The 12790-nt window shown below is 35.8% G+C and overlaps 1 protein-coding gene across 1 annotated transcript in view; it reads left to right on the top strand.

Moving 5' to 3' along the window:
* ROCK2 (Rho associated coiled-coil containing protein kinase 2) overlaps positions 1 to 12790 on the top strand; it is a 162016-nt gene that overhangs the window by 101220 nt on the left and 48006 nt on the right. The window contains exons 5-6 of the mRNA XM_064295034.1: positions 8454 to 8714; positions 12124 to 12268. Coding sequence (XP_064151104.1) covers positions 8454 to 8714; positions 12124 to 12268 — 406 coding nt within the window. The remainder of the gene's footprint in view (positions 1 to 8453; positions 8715 to 12123; positions 12269 to 12790) is intronic.

Below are 12790 nucleotides of genomic sequence, written 5' to 3'. Positions count from 1 at the left end.
GGGTAAAAAATTTGCCACATCGATGACTATATAATTTAAAAGCTCCTAACTACTGCTTTTTCCTGAAGTTGAGCCTCATATTGCCCCCACTCCCACTTGTTTATTGTAGCTAGTAAATAGAAATTCTGATGTGCAGGTAAAACATTTTGTACCAAATTACACCTACTTCTCACTTACTGACTGTTGCGTTATCTGCCATTTCACAATTATGACAATAGGAAAAACAAAAATATTGTCCAACTCTTTTATACATCAGTGACGTGTGTCTGAAGGTAAAGAACTCCAAGGCGTGGTGTAGTGGTAATTTAACTAAAATTTTGCAGTTCTATGGTACACGACATGTGAAACACTGTCGAGTTATAACTGTGTCAGTAGGATTTATTAGTATACCGAGCAGCAGTACAAAGTTGCGTAAGGACCACATATGGTCTTTGTTGCAACTACTCAACTCTGCTATCGTACCTTGAAAGCAGCTATAGACATACATAAAGAAATGAGTGAGGCTGTGTTGCAATAAACTTTTATGTGCTTTTCTCATGTCACGAAATATTATTTGATTTTTTCCTCAATTATTTAAAAATGTGAAATCATTGTGGGCTGCACAAAAACAAAAATAGGATTTGGTCCATGGGTTATAGTTTGCCAACCCCTGGTACACACTAATCTCCTCTACTTGTCTTTTCTGCCCCCCATGCCCCGTGTTATGTTGATGTAAATCCCAGATACATTATTTCATTCACTGATATTTCAAAATGTGTATCTAAAAAGGAAAACCTCATTAAAAAATTTAATCCCAATATCATTATCAAACTGGAGATATTAAGAGTTAATTCCTTTATATCAAGTAAATCAGTGTTTACTTTTCCTCTATTGTCTCATAATTTTTTTACAGTTTCATTTGTTCAAGTAATGACATATTTTTAGATCTGTGGAAAAGCAGAGAGTTATGTAGTGAACATGCATGGGTCTGTCACAGGTTTAGTAAATTCTAACATTTTATCATATTTGATTTTAATATTTTTATTTTAAATAGTAAAACATCACAAAACCCTTGAAATACTCCTTTGTTATCTTACCCAGTCTTTTTTCTCTCCCTCCCTCTTAAAAGATAGCTGCTATCTTGAAATTTGTAAATGTCCTTCTTGTACCTGGTGTCTTTATTTATTTATTTGTAGTGGTACAGATTTCTATCTTTTTAATTTCTTGTGTGGTTGTCGACTATTCAGATTTTCATTTACTTCTTAAGTCAGTTTATACTTTCCATGACTATATGTGTTTTCTCTTTTATATGGAATGTTGTTGGATACAGTTGAGTTAGATACCAAAGAATACCAGAAAAATATTTACCTGTGTTTTATTGACTATGCAAAGGCATTCAACTGTGTGGATCATAACAAAGTATGGATAACATTGCGAAGAATGGGAATTCCAGAACACTTAATTGTGCTTATGAGGAACCTGTACATAGAATAAGAGGCAGTCGTTTGAACAAAACAAGGGAATACCATGTGGTTTAAAGTTAGGAAATGTGTGCATCAGAGTTGTATCCTCTCACCATACTTATTCAGTCTTTATGCTGAGCAAATAATCTGAGAAGCTGGACTATATAAAGAAGAATGGGATGTCAGAATTAGAGGAAAACTCATTAACAACCTGTGTTATGCAGATGACAACCTTGCTTGCTGAAAGTGAAGAGGACCCGAAGCACTTACCGATGAAGATCAAAGACCACAGCTTTCGGCATAGATTACACCTTAACATAAAGAAAACAAAAATCTTCACAACTGGACCAATAAGCAACATCATCATAAATGGAGAAAAGATTGATGTTGTCAAGGATTTCATTGTACTTGGATCCACAATCAACACCCATGGAAGCAGTAGTCAAGAAATCAACTGACACATTGCACTGGGCAAATCTGCTGCAAAAGACCTCTTTAAAGTGTTAAAAAGCAAAGATGTCACTTTGAAGACTAAGGTGCGCCTGACCTAAGCCATGGTGTTTTCATTCGCCTCATATGCATGCAAACGCTGGACAGTGAATGAGGAAGACGGAAGAAGAATCGATGTCTTGGAATTATGGTGTTGGTGAAGAATATTGAATATACCATGGATTACCAAAAGACCAAACAAATCTGTTTCGGAAAAAGTATGGCCAGAATATTCCTTAGCAGCAAGTATGGTGAGACTACGTCTAACAAGCTTTGGGCATGTTATCAGGAGGGAACAGCCCCTGGAGAAAGACATTATGCTTCGTAAAGTAGAGGGTCATCGAAAAAGAGGAAGACCCTCAGTGAGATGGATTGATACAGTGGCTGCAACGGTGGCTCAAGCATAATGATTGTGAGGATGGCACAGGAACAATCAGTGTTTCGTTCTGTTGTGCATAGCATTGCTATGAGTTGAAGCTGACTCGATGGCACCTAACAACAAACTACAGACCCATTTACGCTGTTGACCTGGTGTTCCCATCACTCTCCAATATTGCAGTGTGTATTTCCTATATACAAGGACAGTCTCCTTTATAACCATAATTACTGATTAATCCTCAGACCCCATTCAAGTTTCACCAGTTTCCTAATAGTGTCTTATATCAGGAGGATCTACTTCCAAGTCACATTGCATTTGTCATATCTCTTTAGTCTCTTTTAGTTTTGAATTGTTTCTGGTCTTCTCTTGACTTTCATGACCATAACGTTTTTGGAGATTGCACGCTAGTTATTTCACGTTTTTTGTGGTTTATCCTTCAATTGAGTTTGTCACATGTTTCTTAATGATTAGATTTAAGTTATACATACCTGTTAGGACTGTTTTAGAAGCGAGAGAGGCTGTGTTGTACTCATTGAATTCTCTTAGGTGGTGCTTGATTATAATGTGTGACGTTACTGATAATGTTCACGCTGATCACTTGTCAAGGCAGGAAGTTCCTCTTCTACCCTGTTGTAATTTTGTGGGGAGGTATCTTGAAACTATGTAAATATCCTGTTCCTCATTAAATTTTTTCTTCCTTCCCTCCCCCTTCTTTTTCCCTCTCTCTCTTCCTTCCTTTTCTACCTCTCTATCAATCAACTCATGCTTTCCTATTTTATACAGTGGGTATGATTTATTATTATCATTATTTATGTGAATGCTCAAATTGCCCATGATTTGGTCAGTGGGAACTCATTCAAGTTGGCTTCTATGACTTTTCAACTTGTTGCCATCATTCTTTGAGCATTCTGGCATAACAGAATGTTCTAAGGTTATCTTTTACTTACCTTGCCTTTGTTTTAGATTCAGCCATTTCTGTAAGAAGCCCTGGTTCCTTTTGGTTAAAAATAGTATTTAGAAGCCAAGGTCTTGGTGTTAGTGTGCTCATGGCTATTGTGTCATTAGTCCCAGACCTTCTCAGTGGATTGATACATACACATAAGACACATTTACAGATTTTTTTTTCTGTATCTACTATACATATTGAAAGCCATGCGTTCACTCCAGTGCTTCCAATTTCAGTCTTACTCCACAAGGTTCATTCTAGGTTTCCCCTTTTTTTGTATTTGTGATTTTCTTCTCCAACTGTGGGTAACCAATCTTCCATCTTTGCTGCTCAATCCGCTTCCTCTATATGTACCCTTCCTTTTTCAACTTGGGCTCCAATTACCCATTCTTGGATATTTATCCTCTTCTTATCCCTTTTGGCCTTTGACGTTCCATACCAGGCTGTCCCTCTGCGTGGATGTTCTCCTCACCCTGGTTGGCCTTGATAGGCCATGGCAACCATCCTCGTGAATAAACACTCCTCCTTACTCTTTGGAGCACTGACACCCCATGTGTGGCTTGCATTTTTGACTCCCTTAATGGTATGTTTCAATGAATGCAAATTTGTAATTCTGATGCAGTACAGTTTAATCATACTTTTATGTTTAATGCTTTTTGTGTTCATTTGAGAAAACATGAAGATAAATTCTGTTATATTCTTGATTTTTGTAATTTTGTGCCTATGATGAAACCAGAATTGAAATTTTTTACAGGTGTGATACAAGGATTCAGTTTTTTGTTTTGTTTTTCGACAATTCAGCTTTTTACAGTGGTATAACATTGGTAGCAATTAAATTAATCAGCTCTGCAACCCTGCATGAAGATTAAGTTTTATTCATTTCCATGTGGATATCCAGTGGATTTCCATATATAAAAAAAACTTCCATTCCCCATTGGTTTACAGTCGGGGTGGATTACCCAGTAAGCTTATGCTTACTTGCTAATATGTAGTGCACAATTTCATGTGGGTTTCACCATATCTTTGATGTGGTAAAAATCAGGTGAAATTGTGCACTACAGGTTAGTACGTAAGCACAAGAGCACCTGTGCACACCTTGCTTGATTGGGTAGTTCGTCCTTATCTACATTGCCATCTTTGCTATCGTTCAATTGCCCGTATGCTCATGAGTCTATTTTAGAGTTTTCCATTCAGTTGTCTGTCCTTGCCACTAATACCACAATGTTTTTCAATTAGCTCTTTTTAACTGGTTTTGTGGTAATTGAACTTCTTAGAACCATAGATTTATAGATTTCATCAAATTGGGAAATTTTATGGCAATTATTTCTTCAGGTATTTTTTCTGTCTCACCTCCTTCGCTGTCACTCCCAGCCCCTTTCTTGGATTACAGTTACACATATATTATCTGCTTAATGTTGTCCTACAGGTTACTGGTCACTCTTCTTCCCCTGACCCCCAGTCTATTTTTCTTCCATGCTTTGTTTTGTATAGTTTTTATTGTTATGCCTTTAAATTCATTGATTTTTTTTCTTCTACAATGTATAGTCTTACTTAGCTCCCATCCCATATGGCTTCTTTCACTCAGCAAAGTTGTTTGAGATTTATCCATGATGTAAGGTATATTGATCGTTCATTCCTTTTTATTGCTGAGTAGTATTCCAATGCATGGATATGTGACAATTTGTTTATTCATCTGTTAATGGATATTTGGGTTGTTTTGTCTCTTACGAATAAAGCTACATTGCTAAATTATTTGTGGATCAAATTGATTCTTAGATGGCTTATTTATAAGCTATGTTTAAATTGTCTTTACTGTGATTGAAACTATGTCTCTTTTCCAGTAGCTACACTTAAAATTTTAAGACATTTAAAATTTAAATTATGCACATTTAAATTTTTCATGACTTTATTGAGGTATAATTTCCATACCATACAGTTCACCTGTTTTAAATATATAATTCAGTAAATGTTTTGGAGATTTGCAGAGTTGTGCAACCATTACCGCAATCCAATTTTAGAACATTTTCACCATCTCAGAATGATCTCTCATACCCATTTACAGTCATTCCTCGTTCTTCTCCCAGCCCCACATGACCACTAATCTATTTTCTGCCTCCGTAGATTTCATATAAATAGAATCATACGATATGGTGTCTTGTGCATCTGGCCTCTTTCTCGTAGCATACTGTTTTTGAAGTTCATTTTTATTGTAGTATGTATCATACTTTATCCCTTTTTACTGTTGAATAGTATTCCATTGTATGGATATTTTTGTTTATCATTTACCAGTCGGTGGACATTTGAATTATTTGCATTTTTTGGCTGTTATGAATAATGCTGTTCTGAACAATTGCATACAAGTTTTTGTGGACATATTTCTCTTGGGTAGGAGTATAGTGTTGCTGAATTGTATGGTACGTTTATGTTTAACTTTTTAAGAAATTGCTTAACACTTTTTCTAAAGTGACTGTCCATTTTGCATTCTTACTAGCATATGTGAGGTTCTAGTTTCTTCACATTCTAGTCAACAATTGACATTTTCTGTCTTTTTCATTATGGCCATTCTGGTAGGTGTAAAGTGGCATCTCATTGGAGTTTTAAACTGCATTTCCCTCATGACTAATGATACTGAAAAATTTGTTATGTACTCATTGACCATTCCTCTATTGTCTTTGGTGAAATGCCTGTTAAAATCTTTTGCTTTTTTGAAAATTGGATTGTTTGTCTTATTATTGAGTTGTAGGAGTTCTGTATATATTTTATTTATTATTTATTGTTGTGCTTCAGGTGGAAGTTTACAGCTCAAGTTAGTTTCTCACTCAAAAATTTATACACATACTGTTTTGTGACATTAGTCGCAATCCCCACAATGTGACAGCACACTCCCGTTTCCACCCCAGGTTCCCTGTGTCCATTTGACCAGTTCCTATTCCTTTCTGCCTTCTCATCCTCCTTTTGGACAGGAGCTGCCCATTTGGTGTTATATATCTAATTGAACTATGAAGTACATTCTAATCTTTGTCTAAAGAATAGGCTTTGGGGATGATTTCAGTTCTGGGTTAACAGTATGTCCGGGGGCCATCATTTCAGGGGTTCTGTCAGTCTCTGTCAGACCGTTAAGTCTGGGCTTTTTACATGAGTTTGAGTTCTGTTCTACATTTTTCTCCTGCTCTGTCCAGAATTCTCTGTTGTGTTCCCTGTCAGGGCAGTCATTGGTAGTAGCCGGGCACCATCTAGTTCTTTTGGTCTCAGGCTGGTGGAGTCTCTGGTTCATTTGGTCATTTAGTCCTTTGGGCTCGTATTTTCCTTGTGTTTTTGGTTTTCTTCATTCTCCTTTGTACTAAGTGGGATGGGAGCAATTGATGTATCTTAGATGGCTACTTGCAAGCTCTTAAAACCTCAGACACCACTCACCAAGGTGAGATGTAGAACATTTTCTTAATAAACTGTGTTATGCCAGTTGACTGAGATATCCCCTGAAACTATGGTCCCCAGGCCCCAGCCCCAGCTACTCTGTCCTTCAAAGTGTTTGGATGTGTCCAGGAAACTTCTTTGCTTTTGCTTTGGTCCGGTTGTGCTCACTTCCCCTTCTTTATATATTTTAGGTGCAAGTTCTTTATCGGATATATTATTTGCAAATATTTCCTCCAGTCAGTGGCTTATCTTTTCATTTTGTCTGTGATGTCTTTTGAAGCCCCCAAAATTTAATTTTAGTTAAATCCTAGGAATCAGTTTTTCATTTTACCAATTGTGTTTTTGGTATGTTGTATCTAAGAAATCTTGCCTAACCCAGAGTCATGAAACTTTTTCCCTTTGTGTTTTTCTGAAAGTTTATAAGTTAACTCTTAAATTTAAGTCTGTGATACATTTTGAGTTAATTTTTTAGTATAGAGGTAAGGTCTAAGTTTATTTTAGATGAACAAATGGTGTTCAAGCACCATGTGTTAAAAAGGCTTTTCTTTCCCCAATAAGTTACCTTGGCATCTTTGTTTAAAAAAAAAAAAAAAATTGATTAACTGTAAATGTAAAAGTTTATTTCTGGATTCTTCTTTTTGATTGGTCTATACATCTGTCCTTATGCCAGTACCTATACTCTTGATTATTGTAACCTTGTAGTTAAGTTTTGAAATTGGGAAATAGAGGTCCTCCTAGGAAACCCTGGTGGTGTAATGGTTAAGAGCTATGGCTGCTAACCAAAATAAAAGGTTGACAGTTTGAATCCACCGGGTGCTCCTTGGAAACACTATGGAACAGTTCTACTCTGCCCAGTAGGGTTGCTATGCGTTGGAATTAAGGGCAACGTATTTGTTTTTTTCGTTTGTTTGTTTTCTACTTTGTTCTGTATCAGGGTTGTTTTGGTTCTTCTTAGTCCTTTCCGTTTCCATATAAATTTTAAGATCAGCTTGTTGATTTCTGGAAAAAACCTGCTGGGATTTAAATGGGGATTACATTGAATCTGTTGATCAATTTGGGGAGATTTGCTGCCTTGATAATATTGAGCCTTCTGATCCATGAACATAGACTGTCTCTCCATTTATTTAGAGTGTTCCTTTTGTCATTCAAAGTTAAACAGGATTTTCAATGTAGGAACCAACTTTATAATGCGTTTCTATTCCTGTGGCTTATCTTAAGCAAGATGATGGGGAAGAGGAGAGAGGAAAAAGCCCCATTACAAATGTGGCTACCAATTATTCATCCAGTGGTATGGAGCTTTTCCCGCTTCTTGTGTCTGTTAACTCTGGTGCCTTTTAGGTTTCTCTAAGCTGCTCCCACCTCCTCAGTTCTCTTCTATATGAGTTAGGTGCTATAGCTTTATTATATTTTGTTTTCAGAAGTCTTTTTTTTACTATTATGCATTTTGTCATTTTTCACCTTTTATGTCCCTCATTCCTATTCTTTTTTTCTTTCAAAATGCTTCTATTTAAATAGTTTCCTATATTGTATTCTTTAAGAGGGAAAATGATTCGCTTACACATATTTTGACAGTACTTGGAAGAAAAGGTGCACATATAAATGTTTTGTCTGATAAATGTTTCCCATTAAACATGTCCAAATCTAAAATAGAAGATTTTGTGAATTTTTGCCTTTTTGGTTTTGAAATAATTATCCTTTTTCATTAGTAATTAATGATTTTTTATTTCTGTTCTGTTTGTGTGTTTTTGTTTTTATAATTTTTCTTTTCCCTTTTGTTTTCTAGCTCTTTTGTGCCTTTCAAGATGATAGGTATCTGTACATGGTAATGGAGTACATGCCTGGTGGAGACCTTGTAAACCTTATGAGTAACTATGATGTACCTGAAAAATGGGCCAAATTTTATACTGCTGAAGTTGTTCTTGCTCTGGATGCAATACACTCCATGGGTTTAATACACAGAGATGTGAAGCCTGACAACATGCTCTTGGATAAACATGGACATCTAAAATTAGCAGATTTTGGCACGTGTATGAAAATGGATGAAGTAAGTAAGCAAGTTGAAAAAAAAAAGGAATAGCAAGGTTTTTTTTTTTTTTTTTTTCCCCGAGCAACAAAAATTAAAGAAACACCTGAAATCAGAACATCAAAACTGTATAACAACCCAAAGGAGATTAAAAACCAACAAACAAATTAAAACATTTGCTTTAGTAATGATTCAGCTAGCTTTGGTGTACATTACTAGTAGCTTTGGAGACTCCAAGAGAAACAAGAACATGGATAACATAAATCATTAGTTCCCTTATAGAGTGTTGACAAGCATTTGCTACCAGTTGACACTAGTCCAAGTGCCTAATGACCTAGATAAAGAAGTACGATACAAAATATAAACTAAGGTACATCGGCATTTCCACGTATTTTTCCTTTAAAAACAGAGGTGAGGTAAGAAATCTGTGTTTCCACCTCCCACCCACCCCATTTGCATCAACCACATAGAATAATTTTGGGGACATCTTTTGGGGACATCATCTATTGTGATACTTTACTCATCGAGACAATTCATATTGTGTTTAATAGGTAGTAGTATTAACCTTATAGCTAAGTATGATGTTGATTTATTTTTGTTGCAGGATTTATGTTTCTTGTCTTTTCTCTCAGATCATAATTCCAGATAGGCAGGGAACATGTTATATTTCTTTTGTATTCTTCTATTGAATCTAGGAAGTGATTTGCATATGTTATATTTTCTAAATGTTAATGTGTATCAGTAGCAAGTGAACTGAATGTTATTCTTTATATAGTCTTCATAACCTTCCAGTATACTTATATAGCTAACCTCATTTTTTGCTAATCTAGCCAAGACCTTTATTTTTTAGTGAAGCTTATTTTATTTTCTCTTTACCTCTTAATTTATTCATGCCACTTGTGTAGTATTCACTTTTATTGATTTCTCTGCTGTCATCAGCAGTCCCTTCTTCCAAGCTCAGCTCAGATTTAACCTCATCTAGAAAATTCTCCCTGATAATCCTTACTGACTAATCACTGTGATAATGCCATCATGTCCTGTTGCTTATCCAAAATTTGTGCTATACTCTGTGAGCTATTTTTGTCTGTCTTTGGTTTGTATGCCCTGTTTACTCTACTAAAACTTAACACCCCCTTACCTCTTTGGTCTTCATAGTGCCGTTAGTATGTTCTGCATACATTAATCAGTGCTTAGGAGGTGGAGTTTTTGATTGTACCCATAGCTCCCTCTTGTGGTGTATAGCATAATATAGTATGAAATTAACAGTGAGAGTGAAGTATTAGATAATTTTCTAATAGACTCTATACTCTTTTATTTCCTGGTATACATTTGCTCAATTACTTCTACAGAATTTATTAATTTATGTTTAAACTAAAATAGCTTTTATTCTCTAATTGCTCTGTACTTGGAAAAATAAAATCAATGAGTTATTTCTGCTAATTTGAGGAATGAAAAGGTTTTTTTTTAATTAATTTTCCATATTTAACACAAGTTTTACCCTTTAGGTAAAGTTTTACCCTTAGGTAAAGACATTTACATGAATTATGTTTATAAAATATATTGAACTTCCTTTCCCAAGGTGGTCATAATACTTAGGTAGTATTTTGATAGTTTTTATACCCTTGGAAATCCTGGTGGCATAGTGGTTAAGAGCTATGGCTGCTAACCAACAGGCTGGCAGTTCGAATCCAGCAGGCGTTCCTTGGAAGCCCTATGAGACAGTTCTACTTTGTCCTATAGGGTCGCTGTGAGTTGGAATCGACTCGATGGCAACGGGTTTTTTTTTTTTTTTAATGAAAAATGGAAGTAACAGTGTCTTTACTGTGCAGGTAAGGAAAATGAAGGGCATTTAATCTATAAAATCTCTACAGGTTTGGACACAGCTAGAGGTGAAGGAATATTATTTAGCACTATACTACTCTTGTGATTTGATTTTGGAGCACGCACACACACACACACACGCAACTAATTATAATGGTTCTTATCCTTGTCAAAAAAAATCAGGTAGGGATTGTTTTATTGCCCACTGAAACGAAACATGGATACAACCTGTTGCTGTCGAGTCAGTTCCAAATCGTGACAACCCATGTGTTCCATAGGGTTTTCTTGGCTATAATCTTTGCAGAAGCAGATTCCCATGCCTTTCGTCTGTGGTGCCACTGGGTGGGTTCAAACCACCAACCTTTAGTAGTCAAGTGCAAACCTTTTGTACCGCTCAGGGACCTTCAAACACAGATAAAGATGTTTTTAACATCTTACCAAATATATTGATGCCACAGCTCCATATTTCTAAATATGTAACTTGATGTAATTTTCTAACTGGTAAGATCTTTTAATTTAAACATCTCTTTATTAGCCCTGTTTTTCTTTGACAGAATAAGAAGGATAAAGAACCAAGTTCCCTATCCAGGCCCTAATCTAGGGCTCTGTGTAATCTTAATTGCTTCATTTTCTTTTGGAAATATCAGACCTTCCTTTCTCTAGTAATTTCCTTAGAATCAGGTGCCTTAGACCACATTGTGTACTTTAGAGAGGAGTCTCAGATAATGACAATGCTGGTTTCTACTCAACAGTTACATTAAACCATTGTAAACACACAAGCCTCCACAGAGACGTGGGGAATAGTTTTGTCTCGTTGATTTTACCCTTTCCATTTGACAATCATTCCTTGAAATTCAGGTTCAGAATCTGTCTAAAATGCAGCATATTATTAGTTTTTTAACTGCGATATAATAAAAATGTGCTTTAAGTAAAAATGTATAACTAAGCAGATATGGTATATCCCTATGGAATTTAGGAAGTAATTTTAAAATTACAAAGACCACTGGCCCAAAATTAAAACAACCAACGTCCCAGGAAATTTTACATATAAAATGCAAATGATCGGGCTGCTGACATCAAAGGCAGAAAATGTCAGGTGCAGTAAGTAAATGAAGAGAAAAGACTGCTTCATGGTATTAGCCCCATCGGTGAAATACTTTGCAGAGAAATAAAGGCTTAGCCCCATCGGTGAAATACTTGCAGAGAAATAAAGGCAGGCAAACAGCTACATGAATGACTATTAACAGCGACAAAAAGCTAAACTGCTGTTCTGTTTTAGACTTCCTGATTTGTACTTGTAACTACTTCATAGTATAAGATTAAGAAAATATATTGATTTATATGGAATTCCCATGGAGTTTACCACCTTTTCCTTCTTTTTTTGATGAAGCCTGCTGGATTTTACAGTTGGGAATTTGCCCCTAATCTCATAATTCAGACATTTTTCTGTATTTCATAATACATTTGTTACCTGTCCTCCCAAAGCCATGTTAGCAGTGAAGTTCTTTTGGTAGCAACATGTAGTCACTATATGTCTAATAGTAAATGACTTAGGTGTGTGTGTATGTTTACACTGATCTATTTTGCTTTCTCTCTCCTATTTACCCAGACAGGCATGGTGCATTGTGATACAGCAGTCGGAACACCTGATTATATATCACCTGAGGTTCTGAAGTCACAAGGGGGTGATGGTTACTATGGACGAGAATGTGATTGGTGGTCTGTAGGTGTTTTCCTTTTTGAGATGCTGGTGGGTAAGTAAATATTTTAACTTGCTATTTTGTAAAAACCCATCTCATAGCATTTTAATTCTAAGTCAAGAATTTGAGAATATGAAGAAATTAATTGCCTGTGTTCTAGGAGACGTGGAATTTCTGGAAACTTTCAATTAGTAGTTTCTGATAGGATAGATTGTAATTTGAAACTAATATCAGGCCTTATACTTTGACAGTGATTAAGTAGAATGTAAAAGGAATTCAAAGTATACTGCTAGGAAATATTCCTCCAGTAGACCTTCTTACGGTAAGAAAATATTAGAACAAGAAGCAAGTTTACAGCTGCACTGGACCTCCATTCAAAGATTTTCTTGATCTATAGTATTCGCTGTAATACTTTACATGTAAGGCTGTTAGTATTTGTTTCAGTAGTAATAAAGAAGTACTCTTTAGTTCTCTTACGTAATTACGGTATCGCTGGTATGAACAGTTAAGCACTTGACTACTAACCTAAAGGTTGGTGGCCCTGGACCATCCACAGGTGCCTTGGAAGACAGGCCT

The sequence above is a fragment of the Loxodonta africana genome, chromosome 12, assembly GCF_030014295.1.
Source record: "Loxodonta africana isolate mLoxAfr1 chromosome 12, mLoxAfr1.hap2, whole genome shotgun sequence".
In the NCBI taxonomy this organism is placed as follows: Eukaryota; Metazoa; Chordata; class Mammalia; order Proboscidea; family Elephantidae; genus Loxodonta; species Loxodonta africana.
This window is presented reverse-complemented; position numbering and strand designations above follow the sequence as displayed.